Genomic DNA, 20,815 nt, shown 5'->3' with positions numbered 1-20,815 from the left:
TGTTCTTTGTGCGGTTGCAAAGGTCTTGGGCTAATCCCATGCCAACCGGCTGTACGGTGCTACCTGATCAGACCAGGGTGAGAGCGTGCAAGCTGAAGTGTGTCATCTGGGCTGCGGCAGGCTAAGATCTCCCAGGCCGTGGTGGAGAACTCACTTACCTGCAAGGAACCAGTCAAGGAATCAGAGTGCTTGGATACAAAAAGCAGCGTAATTTCTGTACAGGAGAGGTCAGCCCTAGCCAACATGTTGGCATTACTGTGTTGTGTCAAAGGAGATCGCAAGGATTTGGCCGTGCTTCCTCTCACTAGTGCCAGCAATTCCGTTTCTCCCACGTGATTTTGTCTTCTCTGTGGCTGTAGCAGAATGGTAGAGGTGGAAGCGGGAAGAGAAAAACAAGAACGGAAAATTTGCTCCTGGCCCATCTGCAGGGAGTTGCAGAGCAACACTTCAAAAAGGGAGTTTTAGTTTGTTCAGATTTTTTTCTGTTTGTTTTTTAAAATTAATTCAAATTAAATGAAAGTTTTCACGTTTGGTTTGTTTTTTAAAAAAGCTCTCAAATAATTAGAGTACTAAAAGTAAACAGGCTCTTCATGCTTTATTATCTGATGTGTATTATGGCTCCATTAACGCACTGTGGCACTTCTGCCATTTTCCGTATTTCAAAATGTTTTAAAGACGGGACTCAAATAATCAACATTAATTGCCAGCAAAACAGAAATGAGCCTTCTAAAAGGGAAATCATTTTATAGCTCTAATTTGATTAAGTAGTAAAGCTCATTGTTTCCATCTTAGGTGGACAGTGAAAACACAAGTTAATATTTATTAATCTTAATGTGCAGGCCAGGTAATTACATTGCCCGTTGCGGCAGCGAGGACTGCATGACTCTCGCTCGCTCGCTGTGTGTTTGCACACCCTTCGGGTAAACAGGAAAGCAGGGAGGGTTTGGTGCTAATGAGAGAGATGAAATGCTCTTTCCAAAGGGCCCCGGATTTTAGCCGTATGCTCAGGACTATGGGTGCAGGTAGGTGATGGTGTTTGGTGACAATGGCCAAAATCCAGGGGTGGGTGAGCAGCTCCGGAAGGAGCCGTGACTTACGCAAGGAGAAGGATGTGTGTAGGCATGCACACACACATTCTCCCCATGTGGTGTTCATTTCCCGTGCAGAAATCTTTCCACACTTCCAAAATGATTCTTTTTTCCTCTTATTGCCCCTTTCCTTACAGCCTTTAAGCAAATCCAGCTGAGATGGGAAGCATCCTAACGCTGTGAGCTCCGCACTGTCACCAGCATGAGCTGTGGGACAGACGTGTCAGGGGCATTGTTGGAAGCTGAGTCTTGAGCTCAGGAGTTTTTGGGGCAGTTTCTGCTCTGCTGTGACTCTCCCTGTGCAGAGCATGACAAGGGGACAGAGCAGAGCCAAGCATGCTGGCTAGCAGGGAGGAGGGGCTGCAGACCAGGAGAGCTTTTGCAGCCCGTGGAGAATTACCTCTCCTCGGCTGCAGGTTCAAACCCACCTCAGGAGAGCCGTGCCTGGAAGGCTTTGCCTTCAACAGTTTTACTTGCTGTGTGTCTGTAAATCTGCTCACTTCCATCACTGCATTGAGCACTTGTCAGCATCTTGGCTGGGAGACACTGGGCTCTTCTGTAGGACAGATGCTTTTACAGGGCAGGTGCAGATAAAGTTTGGAAGAAAGATCACAACAGTTGCCCAGGGCAGATAAGACCTATCACTTTGCCAAGTTAGAACGACGCCCGGTGCAGAGAGTTTTCATGTCTCTGATTTGCCTGTGCCTGCCTTGAGCCTACTCTGACCACGGGGGCTTCACATCGCAAGCTGAGTGTTGCCTTCAGCCACACCATGTCTATTCGAATGCCAAGCCAAGGCAAGAGTGGCCCCAGAGCTCTGCAGACTGGGCTAGCTGGCAGTGAGTAGGTACTAAACCTGTGAGCCCTCAATCAGCACTGATGAGCTAATTCCAAGACCATTTGTGCTGGGCAGGCACAGATTTAGACATTTTCTAGCCTCCTCTCAATCGACCCAGTGAAGAAGAAAGAAGCCCCAGAGCATCACAAGCCTACCATTTGATTTCCCTACCAAGCCTGCTCAGCATCTTGCAGGATTGGCCCTCCTGCATCCTGCCTTTTAATTGCTGACTGATTGTAATATAGGATTTTATTTTCCCTATAATGACTCTTGGGGCCCCCAGATGTTCTCCTCAAGTGTGGTTGCGTCAGCACTAGAGACTGAATGACTGATACCAGCAATTTTTACAGCTTGAAAGGAGAGAAATATGTGAAGGGGATTTAATTTAGCTCCAATATTGTGTCTTCATCTTCAAGACTCTACAAGAAAATGACACCAAAAGGTTATTTTACAATAAGAGGAGGGAGAATTAGCCTGAGAGAGGGAGAGATCACCAGGCTGGCTTTCTAATATCAGTTCATTACCAAGAACACGTTTGCACAGCCGCTGCTGCTGCTGTTAATTTAAACCTGGATGATTAAAAGCTGTAATTGCACCATTTTAAATAAATGTCCACTATCTAGATTACTGTATTTTTAATTGGTGTGGCTCTGTCGAATGTTTTTATCCCTCTGATTGACTTGTTTATACTGTATTTATTTATAATTCATTGATCTCCCTGACCCTGCTATCTCCTGAGTATGCAGTTTGGTCATGACTCCAGCAAATGGAAGAGGAGTGAACCAGGAAAGAGCAAAAGGTACCAGGTCAGGTCTCCTTCTTCGCCTCCCACCCCAGGCACTCTTTTTCTCTTTGCTCTTCCCTGGGGCTGTGAGGGAGGATGAACAGCCTGGAGGACTGGCTGTCTGGAAGGCAGGATGGGGGAAAATTACATTGGCATCCAGCAAACCTCTGGATGCTGGTGCTGGCAGGAGCATCCCAGGACCCTGAGGTTTCATCCTGTGTGTTAGGACCCATTCCTTAACCATTGCTTCACTTACTCCTCTGTCTCTGGGGAACCCTCTAAAAATGTAAAATTTCCCTGGCAGAAGGCATGATTCCCTGGCAGGCTGGGTAATAGCTCTTCCAGGGCACAGGCTTCCACTGTCCAGATCTGAGCGTAAAGCACATTTCTAAACTTTGCTCTTTCTCCTAACACCACCCGAATGTGACCATTGGCTAAAATCCAGAATAAGCACCTAGACTCATGCTGGACCACGATGCCCCATTGGATGCTGTTCTCTGACAGGGGCAAGGAGATGCAAGCAACAATAACTTGTATATCATCATCTTGATATCCAGGGCACTCCTGATTGTTGCTCGGGGGCTGTGTTAAGAGGCACATGTGAGAACCCACAGAGGATATTCAAGAGGCCACCTGCTCTTGTAGGATTCCAGACTATCTCTGCTGATCTCTATCATATGTAATATCTGCAGGACTGGGAAAGACACTTGCTCTGACTTTGTGCTGCACCCACTACGGGAGGTTTCTGACTGCTGACAAGGGTCCTGAGGCAATCTGGTAAAGTGACACGTCACAATGAACAGCCTGCCTGGCAAATACTGCAAGGCTTCTGGACATTTGGCTTTTCCCCATTTTCTACAGTTTCTGGAACCCTTAAGGAATGGACCACACCTTCAGCATTGCAGAAATACCACACAGTCCCTCATTCACTTTCCCCTCACCACCCCCAAAGTAGGATGGGGAGGAGAATCAGGAAAGAAAAGAAGGCAAAACTCTTGGGTTGGGATAAAAAGAGGTTAGGAGGACAACAGAGAACAAGAAAACAGAGATGGAAAACACAAACAGTAACAGAATATAATTAAGCACATAATTTACAGTACAATAGCTCACAGTTGATCCTGATGCTCAGCTCCTTCCTGAGTAGCAAAAAGCTGCCCCTCAGCACCCTATATACACTGGACATGAGGTCACAAGCAGTGGAATAACCCTTGGGCTAATTTGGGTAAACTATGCCAGCTGTTGGCTAATTAGTAAACTATCCCAGCTGTGTCCTCCAGACACAGGTACCAACAGCTCCAGCTCCTCTCCCAGCTCAGGTGAAAATTAACTCTTTCCTAACTGGAACCAGGACAATTTCCAGGACTTGGCATGGAGAAAGCTATAAAAGCAGTTGCTTGTGGGGCACTGGCTGCCAGCAAGAATGGAGCCACACTAATTAAAAATGTAATAATCCAGATAGCAGACATTTATTTAAAATAGTGCAATTACATTGAAGGAAATCTCCTGGAACTGCATGTCCAGTCACCTGACTTCACAGCTCAACATAGATATGGATTTATTTTTGGAGTACATATATGGAGTATATATGTATGGAGTATGTATGCCACTTACATATAGGGCACTGAATTGTGTTTTGTGTCAGTTGTGCAGCTCCACTCCAGCCTCAAAGCTTATGTTCTTAAGCACAAAAAGAGAGGGCATCCCAAGGACAGAGCAGGAAGGAATCAAAGAATAGAAACCATAGAGGCTTCAGCCGTGCGAATCCTCCAGCTAGCCAGCCAGAAAATAAGGGAGAAACTAGATAGAAGTGTGCCAGAGCCTGATTTTGTGGGTACTGAAGCAGCCCCTGGGCAGGTACAGCACTGGATGAACATGGTAGGGGAGAGGGTGCCCATGACTTTGTAGCAGCGTTGGAGAGAATTATAGTCTGCAGCAAACAAGTCATTTTGGCCATTCAGAAAGGATAATTGTGCTTTGAGATCTCTGGGGTATATTTTTCTTGTTGGACAGTAATTAGACTGTGTATTCATTTTTTCATATTTTAATTAAAAATATCGGTTTGCCATGTTCACCAGGCGGCTAGCTCGCTCTGCCTGAGTACAAACGCTTAATAGCATTCTGTAATGGGCTGAATTGTCTATTAGTGAATAAGACTTGTAGTTCAGTAAGCATCCTTGAAGTGCTTACTGTTATACCTGACAAAAAGCTGAGGTCTGCTGTCTTCAGGAACTTACTGACAAGAGGGGTGTTAAAGGCAAATCAAGGTGGCTTTACACGAGAATAAAGCCTGCTCCTTGGGAAACCTGGGAGGGATGGGCTGGGATGAGGCATTGGCATTCTGCAGTTGTCCATAGCAACTCTGCTCTCTTGAACTCTCTCAGTTTGACAAGTGGAAGTGTGTTTGAAAGTCTGTGTCTTATTGATTTTACCTAAGAGAAAAGAGAAACTTGTACAAATCTCTTTTCCTAATGAATTTCTTATTGCGACCTTTGCCTTTCATAGGCTCATTGCGCAGCTGATGGTTGTTCTGCAGAAAGGCAGAGATGCTGCTTGAGAGCCCTAATCTCTTCAGGCAGCTCCCAGCTGAGAACCAGTGCACTGTTGGTCTGACACTTTACTAACCATGAATGTTTTAACTGCTAGAAAATCCCACGTCAGAAGGACACCCGTGGAGGTTGTCTGCGCAGGGTCAGCACCCCGACTGGTTCTCTGCCCTGTGCCCTGGCCAGATTTGTGTGCTCTGGGTTCAGTTTTACCCCAAGGCATTGGTCTCACTCACCTTATTTTTTCAAAGGCTAAAAAATTGTGCTGTGACATGGAAACTTGAAGAAACAAGCAAACCCTGCAGCTGTTCCCTGCAGTGCACAAGGAACTCAGGAGACCCTCTTTCCTGTGCCTGGGTTGCACATCTCCTGGTCGTAAGACCTATCTCCTCTTGGGATTTGGAAAAAGCAGCAATTTGCTCTTCTTTCTGTTGACCTGCACCACTTGGGGAAGGGATCAGCCTTCACCCGCTGACCCAAGGGGCCCAGCCCGAGCTGCAGTGACACCTCCAGCCCCCATTGCCTCCGCGGGCTGCTCATTCAAGCTGTGGAAGATGCATCTTCTGCAGCCTGGAGCTCTCAGGTCTGGGAAAGAGCTACTGCCACATATTGTGTCAAAATGCCACCACCATGGGCCATCTGGTCCCCTGAGCCCTTCCTCCCTCTGCCGCTGCTGTTGCTGCTTAGACCGTGAAGTTTCAGATGAGCTGAGTGAATAAGGAGTTGTTTTGGATGCTGAAAAACAACAACAACAAAAAATGCTGGGGGAAGAAGATCTGCAGGGAAGCAATTTCTTACAGGTTCCCATTAGAACAAGCCCCACTGTATTTAACCCTAGACAGAACTGTTCACTTACTTTCATGTTTTTTAACTTTCCTCTAACTCATTAAAAATTGGCTATTCTGACATAAGAAATGCCCTTTAGGAATGAAAAGCAGGCACTTAGTTGGGAGAAAAAAAATTCTGTGTCAGTGCAGCAGCACTGCCTGCATCCTCACACGGCTCTGGCCCCCTAAAGTGCTGCCCCGTGGAAAGCCCCCCCTGTCTCCAGCCCATCTCCCTGTGATGAGGTGATGGCCAGAGCTGGGACAGCCCCTGGGACAGAGGACCCCCATCCTAAGCACCTGCTCCTAGGGACGCAGCCCACAAACGGGACGATCTGTGCTCTTTGGCTCTCTCTGCTGGCTGCAGGGCACCCCACTCCTGCGCTTGTGCGCGGCACTGTCCCCCCACATCCCGTCCTTTAGGGAAGAGGCTGGCGGGGGAGCAGAGCAGCAGGGAAAGAAATCCTGTGTTTGAGCCTCTGGGAGGAATCACAAACCCTGACAAGCACAAGAAGTAAAATAGGGAAGAAAAGAGGCGGCAGGGAAGTTTTACAAAAGAGCCTTGCAAATGTGACAGCTGATTTCCAGGGGAACCCTTCTTCTTCCTTAAACCTCAGTCGTGAGCAACAGGAGAGATTTTTCCTTGAGGGAAGAACACAGAGCTGTGTCAGGGAGCAAGCGCTCTACCTCAGGACACAAGAGCTTATTGCCAGGCCAGGAGGGATTCGCTGACTCCTGCTCGGTGCCGAGGGGACCCTCCTAACAAGGGCTGAGGGACGAGCAAAGGAGGGCTCGGGAGCATCTCTCGGCTCACCTGCTGGGAACGCTTTTCCAGGGTTGGTGGCCAGGAAAGCTTCCTCCCTCAGCACCATGGAGCATGGCAGGCTGCTGGCTGCAAAAGCCAACTGCATGGGAGGGGGAGGCAGGCAGAGGAGAGCATCAGAAAGGTGCTCTGGCGTGGTGTGCGGGACCAAGTCCCTCTCTCTCTGGTCCAGCACTCCACCCAGGTGATGAACAAAGCCTGGATTTGAGCACATGATTTTATGCTTTCTTAAAGTATCTCTGCATAGAAAATGCTAGGGAACTTCATTATATTAGTTTTGTTAACTGAACGACCAGGTGGGTTTCTTTGTCAGATGGTGTTGGAAACACCAGTTCGTGGTACAAACCGGCATTTGTCCTATACGTATGAGAAAAAATGAACTTGGTGATTTTTTTTTGACCTTGTCAATTTATTTTGTGCTCTACAAGTTGTTTACAGGATAAGTCTTCTAAGACTGAGATTCAAAAAGTCTTCAGAGATACTCACAGCATCTGGCCAAACAGCTGTTCTTGGAAGTGCAATTAGGTGTTAGAAAAAAGTAGCAAATAGTTGCCTAATAAAACAAAGACAACAGAGAAAAAAATGCTCAGTGTAAGTGAGTTTTATTGCATTATTCTGGTGAGAAGCTGTCAAAGAGTCAGAAGGTGTTCAGAGAGCAGAGAGTACAGTCTGTTCCTTTATCATAATAACTTTTATTGCCTAAGTATAGCTTTTCTCACCCTGGTCAATAAACATCCTGCTGCTTTGCTTTCAGCGAATTAGGACTCGGTTGCAGCAGTGAGTGCTTCTTTCCAGACGCCTGGTGCGATACAGGAGGCTGGGGCTTGCACTGGTGCTCCCCAGAGGTGCTGGGATTGGGCAGGATGAAAGGGAAGAAGAGTCCTGTGGTGAGAACAGAGGTCTGGGAATCCAAGATGCTCCAGTGGGTGCAGCAGACCAGAGTGATGGTGTAATGCTTGCTAGGAGCCACAGAGACAGAGTAAATGCAAAGGCAGTGCAGAGTATCTCATGGGCTGTTCTGGCTGAGGGGTAGTTGTGCCCATGGATGTAGGCTCTTGTTTTTTTCTGCAGAGCCAAAAGGAGTAAGCTGGTACCAGAGCGGACCCAGGGTATGAAATCTGGATCCCACAAGTATTTCCTCTGCACCACAGCTTAGGGTCGCTCCAAGCTATCTGTCACCAAGAAGCCTTCTGTACCAGGGAAGATTTGCCTTTTTTACCAATTTGGGCTGCATATAAAGAAAAATCCTGGCCTGCTTGCCAGAGTGAATGGCGGCCCCCAGCACCATTAGTTGGAGAGTTTGCTGCTGGGGATGGCTGAGCAGCTCATCACCGACTGCCCATCAGGGGATGTGTGTTTCCAGGCCTCATACAACCTTTTCTGGTTTTCATTAAAAGCAACTCTTCAGACAGCAGTTTCAAGCCCTTTTATGTGGTTCCTTGTGGACCTTTCCCTGTACTGCCTCCGATGAATCACCAGGTTGAAGGTACCTGCTGGAGTGGGGATTGCTCGGGGTCTGCCCGTGACACCGAGTGTAAGAGGGGAGACAAATCAGCTGTGTGTGGGTCATCACAGCCCCTAACCTCCCCCCAGGCACATGCTGAGGCTGCTCCTCCATGGGGCCTCAGCTTTGAGCTACAGACAACATTGCTTGAAAACCTCTCTCAAAAACTGCTCCCTTCTTCAGCAGTCCTGGCCCGTGGGAGCTGACCGTACCCAGTGCTCATCCCAGGGTCAACCTTGCCCAGCAAGAGCCTTGCCTGCCCAGGACACTTTTTCATGGCTGTGTGACCAGGGATTCAATATAGCCATTTAATCTCTTTACCCCATAATTCCCACCTACCAAAGAGAGGCAATAAATCTTTCTTTGTCTTTCCAGTCTTTTTAGCTCAGCAGGGAAAGACCATCTCTTGCATTGCGTTTGTACAGCTCCCAGCACCTGGGACTGCTGGGAGCTGTACAGCTGGGGTTTGTACAGCTCCCAGCACCTGCCGCCATGCAATTCCGTGTGGTGATACTGCATTTAGTGCCCTGGGAGCCCTCTCCCCAGTCTCCAGGAGCTCCTGAGTTGATGGAAGCAGCAGGTTTGTCTTTCTGCTTCTGCACTGGGGATATTCGCACATGCCTCCACCAGCGTGTCTTCATCAAGCTTTGCAGAAGCTGCCATGACGTGACGCCAGCTGTAACAGGCTGGTGTTCATGTGAATCACTCTGCCTTTAATTCCTGCTTGTGCTTGAGGATCATCCACATCCCTGTTTGTGATGGGTTTTACTCCAGCAATTGGCAGGATTAAACTCCCTCTTGAAGCACTGGCTGAGCATAGTGACCAAGAGAAAAAACCTCAGGCGACTGGCGGTCTATTTATATCCCATGAAGAATGGACTCGGTGCATAAGAAAATTCAAGCCCCTGGCACCTCCACCCCCTTTCTGTTCCTGTAGCTGCTGTCTTGAGGCTGTCTCAGCACTGAAGAATGAGCTGCTTTTTGAAAGCTAAGGGGAGCCTCAGTCAAGGCAGGATTGAGCAGCCAGGGATGGCGAGCTCTCTGCTTTTCTGAATCCCTTAAAATCTGCACCCTTGATGATGCACGGCAGCAAAGGAATCAGATGTGAGTTAGGACTGTTGCTCCCTCCTCAGAGAGTCTGTCTCTACACCTTCAGACAGGGTCCTTGTTTCACCCTGTCTGCTTTTTAGGGTTAACTCTGAGGGGTGAGTTAATCCTGCACCCTCCACAGCTGCACCTGCCCCAGAAATCCGGTAAGTGAAGAAGGGCGTCTGGCAGCACAGGCAGCAGCGGGGCTGCCCAGCTCCCGGGAAGGAGGGCAACATCCAACCCTGCCCCTGGGCTTGGAGGGGCTGATGCCAGCAGCTCCCCTCCCTATGGAGATCCCTGCCACTGAGCCCTGTGGTGGGTGAGGGTGGCAGGGCTGGGATTTCACGCTGGCACTGCTACAGTTCACAATCACAAGGGATGCACCTGCTCCCAACTCAAATCTAGCCCGTAGGGAAAAGAGACGCAGATCAAAAATAAAGGCGATGGCCCCTGAGCCATCAGGAATGATGTCCCACAGAGATCCATGCTCAGCACAGACCAGAGGTGACTTAACATGCCCTCAGTGGGAAATCCACCTCCACCGGGGTTGTGCTCAGCCCTCCGCCCATGAACATCTCTAAGATCCCCCATTTTTCACCTTTCCTTCATGTATGATGGCTACAAAATATTTGTTGCCTTTAGTCCTGAATGATGAATTTCTGATTAAAGTGACACCTGTCCCGCACGCAGGATGCGTGCTCTGCAGCTCCAACTCACCCATGATTGCATGTCACAAACCAGCACTGCCAGAAAGGGAAGAGACTCTGCAAGAGCACAAAGAATTTGTTCTCCATTGAGAGAACTGCGTCTTTTTCCTGATGCCATCTCCTACCCTGCTGAGCCTTTTAATATTGCCTTTAATGATGATGCAGTGGGTAGAAAAACCGCTGCAACCTGTTTATTAGATGGAGAGGGGCTGATGGCACGGAGTTAACATCTCAGCTTCACAGGGATGCGAAACCTCCCCCTGCTCAGCAGAACAAAGGAAAACTTTCCGAAGGAATCCCAGAAGCAGGGTTTGGCGAGGATGTTGCAAAGAGTAAAATATGCCAGGTAAGAAAACGTTTCAGTGTTTGTGGCTGAGGAGGGAATAGGGTATGTGTGGGGTAAACTTGTACTGTGAACCACTTTTACAATCCCCATCGCTTGTAATACACAGCTGTGATTTACAGCGATGTCTCTGGTGATGGGTGTAAATCCCCTAGACTGGCTGAAGTGCCAGCGCTCTGGATTTGACTCAGCCACAATTACAGTGATTTGACATCTAAAATACCACTGTGTCTCTAGGTCCCCTAGAAAGACCGCAGCAAAAAAAAAAAAATAGCTTTAAGAGATGTTATGTGCATGTGCGTGTGTGTGGATGCTGTTTGCTGCTGCTGCCCTGAGACAGGCAGCATTTTGAAGACAAGCAGCGTGAGAAGTGACTTAGGTTTTCTCATTGACCACCAAGTCTCACCATCACCATTTGAAACGTAAACTTTATTGCAACAAAGAATTAAAAATAGTACATCTGAAAGAGTTGCAGAGTGCATGTCATTGAAGAACTGGTCAGAAATCACAACTCAAGCAAATCATGTACAATTGGAACAGAAAGTTTTATTAAAACAACTGGAAATCAAACTCAATTTTTTTCCTTGTTTGTTTAATTTCACCATAACCGTGGATTGTGTATTTACAGTCTTCGCCTCTTGTGGTGAAGGTTCTGCTCAGGGCGGGGGGCTAGGAAGAAGGCAGGGATGGATGAGGAGGAGAGATGGGTTTCAAAAGCTAACAGGATGTGAAAGTTTTCCAGAAGAAGTTCTTGCAGCCTGCTTTGCGTTCCCGGGGTGCCAGAGCGGGGTTCGAGTTAGCCGAGCGCTCCAGCTCCAGTCTCACTTCATCCTGCTCAGCTCCTCGGGACAAGTCCTCAGACTCCAGGGCTTCATTTTCTGTCTGGCTTGGCTCTGAGAGCAGTTCTGCCAAAAAGTACTTGGCCAGTTCCTTGGGGGAGAAGAGAGAGAAAGAGAGAGAGACCTCAGTTACTCCTTGGCTTTTGGGGGCTCACCGCTCTGTCCCTCTAAAACACCTTCGTGCCCGGATTAGAGACACGCAGGACTCTGGAGGAGAAGGGGAGCAAAGAGCCCAGCCCGCGCCTACAAAATAAAGCGGAGCGGAAGAGCACTGACATCTACCTGGTGTGGGGAAGAGACCACAGGGAAGGAACTCATCTGAGCACCACAGCACCTTCCCTTCCCTTCCCACCGCTCCGGCACACTGTGCCAGACTCAGCCAGGACGCCGTGAGACTGCTGCTAAAGTGACACGGGAAAGGTCTTTGGGGGAGCTTGCAGGGGAGGCAGAGTGGGGTCACCCTCTCACTAGGGGTTATTTTTCCTCTTCTCCCTCCAAGCCCTGGCTGCCCCTTTGCATGGATCAGGACATCATCCTGCTGCACCGGGGCAGCTGCCTTGGTTCAGCACCCCAGAGGAGCCCTGGAGAGCTTCCCCAGGGGCTCTGCCCTCTGCCCCGGCAGCGGCTGCTCCTCATCACCCACCAGCACCCAACTGGGCTGGCCCGGGGGAGGTCTCTGCTTCCCACCCCCAGCTGCCCAGCCTGTGACTGGCTCAGAGAACCCAACAGAGAACCAAGGGATCTGCCAGGGAATCAGGGTCTGTCAGGGAACCGGGAGCTGCAGCAAGCGACTGGGTGACTGAAATGGGGACATTGGGGAGGTCTGCACTGAGGGATGTCCAGTGGGAAACTGGAGGGCTCTGCAGCAAGGAAGCTGGGAGCCTGCAGTGGGGGTGCCAGGGGCTCTGCTGGGGAGATGGAGGGTCTGCAAATGAGGAATAGGGGCGGGGGGGTCTCTGGACGAGAAGCGGGGCTTTGCAGCAGGGCCGTCGGGGTGCCCGAGAGGTGCCCAGGGTGGCCGCCCCGTCGCGGGGCTCTCACCTGCTTCCCGGCGGCGGCAGCCAGGGATTTCTGCAGGAACTGCCGGAGCCGGGGGTCCGAAGGGGCGGCCGAGACGGTGCCGAGGGCCAGGGCGATGGAGAGCAGGGCCAGGGCGCACTGGAGGCGGCAGGACAGCATCGCGGCGGCGAGGAGGCGGCGGCGAGGAGGCGCTGACGGCTCCGCTGCGGCTCGGCTCCGGCGTTGGGGATCTCCCGGCCGCCCGCCGCCCTTATAAACCCTTCTCCTGACGTCAAGGCGGGGGCGCCCCCCTCGCCCCACGCCGCCGGGGGTGGGTCCCTGCCCGGGACCCGTGGAGAAGAGGGGCATGGATCGGAGATGCTCCTCTCAAGCTGCCCCCTCGAGTACCTCCCCCCTCCCACCACTCCCCCCTGGCGCGTTTTCTTCCCAAATCACCGCCCCTCCGGAGCCCCAGACCCTGCTCGTCCGCTCCCTCCTCCCCAGCCACAAGCCCCCCGGTGCGGCGGTGGGGTGGTGGTTCCGGCTGTGCATAGCTTACCCCGCGGGTCTGCCTCCCCATGCCGGAGGGCTAAGCCCCCCAGCAGTCCCGGTGACAAAGCCCCTCGCCCTAGCGCGGCTCCCCGCCCCGTCGGGTAAGAATCGGCTGCAGAGAATAGCAGGGAAGGGTCCACTCAAGGGCGAATTTGCCCCCGGCTCCATCAGGGACTGGGGATGCTGTGCTGCTCCCGGGGGTCCTTTCTGCCTCCCTGGCCCCCGCGGGGTTCTCTGGCATCGGTCCTTGTCCAGACTCTCCCTCAGATCCCGGCCAGCTCCACCGGCTGTCGGAGCAGCTCCGCTGGCAGCCGGCAGCCTCCTGGGAGGGTGTCCCGGCTCTGCCATCGTTCTGCAGTTCGGGGAGCAGTAATAAATGGGTGCTTGGGTCCGGGCATGCAGGTCCCTGAGCCTGCAGAGACCCCCCGGCCCTGTTTCAGGGTCACTGGACCTGTTGGCCCCACGGGGGATGAGCCCGTCCTGGCTCTTCTAGCCCATTCCTGTGAGCTGGCTGATGCTCACACTGGGCAAAGCTGCTGCAAGTCCTTGTCACCCTGAAGGATGGGCCTCTGCAGCCTCCCGGCTGGCAGGAGGAGAGCAGGATGCACAAGGAAGGGACTCAGCTACCATCTGGAAAAGGGGTATGAGTGCCTCTCTCTCTCCTATCTCAATTTCCAGCTGAGGAAAGTCAAAGGCTTTGTGTGGACAAGGACCCAAGTGCCACACAAAGGTATTCAGAAATCCCTCAAAGGACGGTTCAGTTCTTGTGGAATTAGTGTGCCTCTCCCTGCTACAACCCTGGCACTGCCAGCTGCATTTGCTGAGGCTGACCTGGGAACATGGAGCATCAACCAAGGTGTTCCTACTCTGCTTTACAGCCCAGCGAGAGAAATTGGTGCTCGTCACTGGTTCCAGACCAGGAAGACGTCTGTGCTGAACTGGGACTGCCCTCCCTGGCTACTGCCTCCCTTCCTTTGTGCAGCCATCTGCAGCCGTACTAAGTCTTTATCCTCTGAATTCTCCCCAAATCATGGTGCAAAATGAATGACACCCATTAGAGAGGAAGCCTTCATTTGTAGCCCAGGAGAATCTGCGGGTTGGGTTGACTTGAGCTGTTTTTACAGCCAGCTTTTCCCCAACTGCCTGACCTGAAAGAGGCCAAGCCCTGCACTCCTGGGACTCTGTCTTCCAGCACTGATGTTGCTCTGGGGGAACTGGTAGAGAGGAGTAAGCCCCTGGTCTGGCTCAGACACATTCCCTCATTTTGGGCAAAGTACACAGCCTCCTGCCAAGGCCAACAGGAGTGATTTGGACGCAAAAAGAGCAGATTGGCTCCAAGGGTCATGACTTCCAGAGATGCTCTCTCCACCGTGTCCCTGTGCTAGCAGCTGGACCAGCATCTCTCCCCTCCTGCAGTCAAAGAAACAGAGCCAGTCCTGGGCATGGCAATTGGCCAAGGCAACAGATGCCAGGACATCTGGGCCTATCCTGGCCCTCTTGCCTACCATCAAGAGAGATTTCCTAGGGATGGTTTCTCCCAGTAACAGTGATTTCCCCACTTCTCCCAGCTGTGCCAGCAGCAAGCTGGGCTCTCCCTGTTTACTTGCACAGGGAATAGACTGCTTTTGTAGCCTGCTCATCCTTGGCACAGCACAACCCAGCTGTGGCACGCTGCAGTGCCAGCCTGGACCAGCTTTGCAAAGGGTCCCCAACTCCCCAGCAGCTCGTCCCAGCTCCCACAGCCCAGGGCAGAGCAGCCTGCTTGGGTGTTGGATCAGGAGGAGCAGAGATGGAAATGGGAGGCAGCACGGGGTTATTTCAGATTCCCTGGTGGCTATTGGAAGCTGTTACCTGATGTCCCTTGCCACTTCACACAGCCAGCAACTGTCCAGCCTGGCACCCTTTTGCCATTCAGCTTGTCACCCTAAAGGGAAGGGGACAAAGGGAACCCCCATCACTCCTGAGTGGGGAGGAATGGGTACCAGCTCCTCGAGCTGCCACAGCTACGGACCTGCGCTGATGGGCAGCAGGGCTGAGTTCAGTGCCTGTGTTTCCCAGGGTTGGGGTGCAGCCTTAGATTGCTGCACGGGACAGAAAATTGTGCTGTTTCAGCACTGTTAGGACCCATCCATACACCGACATGGATCGGGAGCTGTAGGGGTTGTCACAGTGCAGGAACAACCTCCTTGATGAGTTCCTCACCATTCTTGCTTTCTGCCCACTTTGTGTGGAGCCAGCAGGACTCAGACACATTTAATGGGATTTTGCAGAGGTGCAGAGCTCAGTCTGAGATGGATGGGCTCTGGGCAGCCCAGCAGGGCTGTTTCTAGGAAGCTGGTATGGTCATGCTGGGTTAAAATGGGAGAATATATCAGACTTGAGTCCTTAAGGGGTTTTGAGAGGCCATTCTTGATGTCCTGCCCAAAGCTAGGCTGCTCAGCATCCCAGTCTTCTCCAGTTACCTGCAGCACTTCTGTGTGCATGAGTTCCACCCTACTAAAGACTTTCACTCCAGAGTTATTCCCTGCTCCTCCTTGTCTTCACTCACCTTTTATTTTTCATTTTAACATCTATTCACCCCAGCCCTGCCCTGCCTACCCTCCCTGGCCATCTGTCAGTGCAGGGCATCCTGCTGCAGAGCAATGGTACCTGACAGGGCTTTGGGCTAGGAGCAATGTTGCTGCAGCTGGAGATATGCTCCCTATGGTCTAGTTCCAGGCAAGCACAGATCCTCAGTGACATTGGGGATCCCTGGTTTCGATGGTCAGTCTGGCTACTGTGGCTCTTTCAGTCACATGGGGATAAGGTTTGGAAGACCAGGTTGGCTCTGACTGCACCTCTCTGTGCAGCACTGGAGCTGAGGGGCTGTGCCCTTGCTTCCTCCTCTGACTGGGGGAGACTGAAGGAACTACACTGGTGTCCTACAGCAACAGGAGAAATATCACTGCAGGGAAATGTCCTGGGTTTGTCCCGCTGAATTTCAGATGCTTGCCTGAGGAAAGCAAGGGTGTGCTCTTTTTCTGTTCTCTGGTTCTGCACCTCATCAGAGATGACATGGCTCCTGAGTCAGAGTAGCCTCAGGAAGGCTCTGATGTCCACCTTGGCTCTTTTTCCCTTCTTGGGATTCAGCTGAAGTTGCAAGGCTGGTGGAGGCAGGACCAGAGACAAGGCTTTTGTGGGAATGTTCCCCATAAACATCTCAGCCTACTTAAAGGAGATAAAGTGAGTTCCCATCAGGTCTGAGCCTTGTTGATGGATAAAATGTTGAAGGGACCAAAGTTCTTGTTGATCTCAGGTAGTATGTGGGAGAGTCACTCTGATGTTCTCCATCTGAAGTTTTGACACTTAATTTCAAGGAAAATCTAAAGGAAAAATACCATTTAAACTAAGAGAAAAACATGTGTGTTGGTTCAGGAAACTACCTGGTGCTGACTTGAATGAACCAGCAAGGAGGGAGTGGAGAAACAGTCTGCCTACTCTGTACATCTTCAGAGCGTCTCCTACTGAGGACTCCTGGGAAAGGGGTAAGGGCAGACCCCCAGAGGCCCTTGTGACTTTTCCACAGGCATGGAGCGGTGAATAAGTTGCAAATTGATTTACCAGTCCCCCCTCCCTCAGCTCTTCTATGGGATCAGTGTGGTCTGGATTTTTTTTTACGCTCATTCCCCAGCCAGATAAATCCATCATCCGCTCAGCTGCGGCAATGGCGATTCTGTTCCTTTCTTTCTGCCGCAGTGCTGCGGGGCATGTGGCTTTGCAGACAATTGAATGGCATTGAATTCCTGTGCCTGCTTCCTTACACCCATGTTTCCAGCTCGCTCTAGTCCAGCAATGCCTGGGACTGTGCGCACAGGCTGTACGCTCAGCACTGTACCAGCAAAGCGTGCCCTCTGCTGTCACTGTGGCCACAAGATCGGCTCTCATCACACCTCCTCTCCCTGGCTACAAAACGCTCTCCAGACTTTCTCAGCCCTGCTTTCATGAGCAGGACAGTTTTGCCGTATATAACTACCTTGCAGCAGCGAAAAATCCCTTTTTCTTATATTCTGGCACTCTACTCGGTAGGGCTGAGCTGTGATTTGGGAGCTGGGGCCATGAAATTCCTCATCCTGGCTCTGGCCATGCAGCTGGTGCTGGGGGGTGGTGAGGAAGCCACGACAGCCCCATAGCTCTCACAGCTTGCCGAAAACCTAATAGAGCACATTCCAGCTTGTGGAGGGGTGATACTGCCCCAGGGGATACAGATGGGAGAAGGAAGAGCAGGCGGTCATGCCTGAGTGATGATGGAAAAGAAGAGCTCAATAAGGGAGAGAAAATCTTGCTGAATGACAGCACGTGTCCCTGGGACGGGCCATGCGGAGAGCAGCAGTGTCGGGATTGTACACGGACTTGCAAGAGCCCTGAGGGGTTTCTGGATAAAGTACTGTTTCTGTAGTAAAACTGGAGCACAAATCCAAAATAATTGGACTACCTGTTGATTATAGGTCTCTGAGATTTCTGCCCCAGGTAGCAAAGTGGGAGGGAAGGCAGGCTGTGGAGGTTCACAGAGGAGGGTTCCTACTCCCTAATTTTTGCCGTGTCTCTGTCTAAGAGCCCAGGCTGCGATCAGGACTTCTGTCACTGCTACTTGAGATTCATTCCCAGTTTCAGGCTCCTAGGATGCTGCCAGGGCATCCGTAGGGCTGAACGCAGCCCCCCCCCCCCCCCCCCCCCCCCCGAAGTCAGAGAAGGGAAAGATGAGCAGAAAGATGTGCAGAAGCAGGGCAGAGCAGGAGGAGCTGAGGGCAGCAGGGTATTTACCTGTCCTACTGCGGTGACGGATGCTGGCCCGTGCTGCCAGGAGTTAGTAGCAGAAGGCAAAAGGTGATGGACACAGATGGAGTGAGCACATGAAATCACGAAATAATACAGCCAACAGCAACAGACGCCACAGGTCGGGCTGCATTTTTTTTTTTTTTTCCCTCCTTCAGGGCTCCTGTCTTTATTCCGGGGAGTTTTTGCTGAAATTCCGTCCTCGTCTGCCCTCTCCTGGAGACCCGGCAGAATACAGCGAGAGCCCCGAGCACTCCCGCCGGGCCCGGGGCCGGGGCTGCTGCGGGGTTTGGGGGGTGCGGGATGGGCAAGGGGAGGCGAGCCAGCCCCCAGCCCTGCCAGGAAAAAGCCAGCGCCGATGGTGTCCCAGGGTCCGGTCGTACATTTTGGAAAGTCACAGCCGTGGTGCCTGCATGTAAGCCTTGCAGGTTTTAGTGCCATTTTTATTCAGCACGGGTTTTTCAGCACCAAAACCAGGCACACGGACTAGAGAATAAACTGATGAGCGCAGCAAAAGTTGGGTTCACAGCATCACTGTGGGCACCCACCGAGCCCTGTCCAGCTCCAGGAATCCTGAATCCCCATTTCTCCAACAGACCTTCATAGAATCACAGAATGGTTTAGGTTGAAAGGGACCTTAAAGACCATCCAGTTCCAACCCCTCTGCCCTGGGCAGGGACATCTTCCACCAGACCAGGTCATTCAAAGCTCCATCCAACCTGGCCTTGAACACTTCCAGGGACGGGGCATCCACAACTTCTCTGTGCAACCTGTTCCAGTGCCTGCCCACACTCATAGTGAAGAATTTCTTCATTATGTCTAGTCTAAATCTACCCTCTTTCAGTGTAGAGCCATGACCCTTTGGCCTATCACTATATGCCCTTCTCAAAAGTCCCTCCCCATCTTTCCTGTAGACCCCCTTTACGTATTGGAAGGTCACTATAAGGTCTCCCCAGAGCCTTCTCTTCTCGAGGCTGAACAACTCGAATTGTCTCAGCCTGTCCTCACAGCAGAGGTGCTCCAGCCCTCTGATCATCTTTGTGGCCTCCTCTGGACTCGCTCCAACTTGTCCGTGTCCTTCTTATGTTGGGGGCTCCAGAGCTGGATGCAGTGCTGCGGGGGGGTCTCAGAGAGCAGAGTAGAGGGGGAGAATTCCCTCCCTGGGCCTGCTGGCCACGCTGCCTTTGACACAGGCTTCCTGAAGCCTGTGCTGAGAAGTAAAATGGGGAAGGAGCTGGCAGTGTGGTGAGTTTGCTGGGTTTTTTTTTTTTTCAGTGCAGAAGAAATCTGAAGAAAAGGAAAACTTGGGCAGGTCTTTATATGAGAGGAGGGGGAGATGGGTATGGAAGGAGCTGCTCATTCTAGGAAGCTTCCTGGAAACCAGCTAGTTTATCAGGTTGGTGTTCTTTCTTCTGAGGCTCGGCAAGAGTCAGACCCTGTATTTGGAGCCTGGTTTTCAAAGGGCAAATAACCCAGTGGTACTGACCTGGGCAGGCCTGACCAGTTCGGTGTTTGTGGGCTCCGCAGGCATAAAACACTTGTAGGGCAGCCCCACATGTGGCTGCACCCTCGCCTCTGCAAACACCATCCACGCTGAGCCAAGCTCGCCAGCACGGGCCGGCTGTGCCAGATGGCTGCAGACCTCTGCCCCGCGGACAGTAAGGGAGCGATTACTATTGCTTCGGCTGAACAGCCTGGAAAAGCTGTGACATCACTGTTTAAAAAAAAGATATCTGTTAGCAGGAGGAAACGCAGCCATGATCCAGGAAAATACTGTATTTATTTTGCAAGCGTAGCTGAGTAAGTCGATGGGAAATAGAGGTCGCGGCTACGCAGCCTGCTCATCCGGGGCAAGCGGGGCAGTGAGCCCAGCCCAGCCGCTTCCAGGAGGGACAACTGCAGTAACCAGAGCGGCAGCGAGCTCAAAGACCAGCAGCTCCCGACAGAGGGGCGAGAAACATAAGTATGTGTGTCAAATGAGGACAGTATGTGTGTCAAAACCCTGTCATGAGGACAACTGGCTTTACTAAACACTAAAAACCTACCAGGGAGAGGTGGGGAGAGGGAGGAAGGTGGGAAAGGAGTTTTTTGATATTCCCAGTGCTCAGGCAATGCCCCATTTTTTATCTTTTTTTTTTATTCCCCTCCCTGAATTTTTGGGGCCGAGAGGAGCTCCCCCCAGAGAAACCTGCCCCGTGGTGGGTGGGTGCTGGCTGCAGGCTGCCCAGCAGCCGTCCTGCCCGGCGAAGGCCAACAGTGGGATGAGAGAGAGGCTGGCTCCAGCTCAGGGCTCAGCTCTTGCTTTTTTGGGGGCTTCTTCACGTGCCAGCAGATCTGGGCCGCTAGGAGACAAGCCAGAGGAGCTGGGGGTCCTGCAAAGCAGCGCTGCAGATTGTCCCTCCTTTCTTGGCATTTTCATCCCATGCAGGGCTGCTTTGGCTGTCTCATGTCCACTTCTGTCCCATGGTGTGTTGAAAAGCCCACCCTCCTCTTCAGCTCAAGCTCCTCCTTATGCAGCCCCTCCTGACCCTGCAAACGGCCAGGCCCTCCCTTTCAAGCTGGCATTTCTAAGTCCCTCACTGGGAATCAACCCCTTGCAAGCCTTGCACCAAAATTATCTGTGAATTAACTAAACTAAAAACCAAACAGACCCCACCCTGGGCCACCTCGAGCTATGGCCCTGCTCCACACCAGTGCTGGTTGCAGTGGGTCCTGCCTGGGCAACTCAGAGCAGCTTTTTGCTGGAGGCCCCCAGCATTGCTGGAGCTGGTGACCCCTCGCCAGCAAAGAGCTGCTGGGTTGCCTGCATGGAGCAGAAGGCGCTTGCACACACTCCAGTCATTCCCACTTCCCCAGAGCCTGGCCACCCCATGGCTTCACCCCCCAGCTCTGCACAGCCACTCAAAAGGGCCAAAGCATCTCCTCTCCCTGCCTGGGCAGAGCAGGGGGACTCCCTCGCACTGGGCTTTCTCAGCTCTGGTCCACAGCCAGCACAGAACAGCTGGAAGCCCTTGGCCAGCAAGTTCCCAGAGGGGGCTACAGACCCAAACCGTTACACAAGGGCCACTGA

At 51.8% G+C, this 20,815-nt stretch overlaps 1 protein-coding gene across 1 annotated transcript; it reads right to left on the bottom strand.

The window, feature by feature from the left end:
* Nucleotides 1-11,069: 11,069 nt before the first annotated feature.
* On the bottom strand, nucleotides 11,070-12,616 carry SST (somatostatin). Its single transcript, XM_086754846.1, has 2 exons — nucleotides 12,424-12,616; nucleotides 11,070-11,473 (listed from the first exon to the last, which is right to left on the bottom strand). The coding sequence occupies exons 1-2, from the start codon at nucleotides 12,559-12,561 to the stop codon at nucleotides 11,261-11,263; spliced, it is 351 nt and encodes a 116-aa protein (XP_086610972.1). The 5' UTR covers nucleotides 12,562-12,616; the 3' UTR covers nucleotides 11,070-11,260.
* Between the last annotated feature and the right edge of the window lie 8,199 nt (nucleotides 12,617-20,815).

The sequence above is a fragment of the Chlamydotis macqueenii genome, chromosome 9, assembly GCF_036417535.1.
Source record: "Chlamydotis macqueenii isolate bChlMac1 chromosome 9, bChlMac1.mat, whole genome shotgun sequence".
Taxonomy (NCBI): Eukaryota; Metazoa; Chordata; class Aves; order Otidiformes; family Otididae; genus Chlamydotis; species Chlamydotis macqueenii.
The sequence above is the reverse complement of the archived record's forward strand: the minus strand, read 5'-3'. Positions and strand labels throughout refer to the sequence as shown.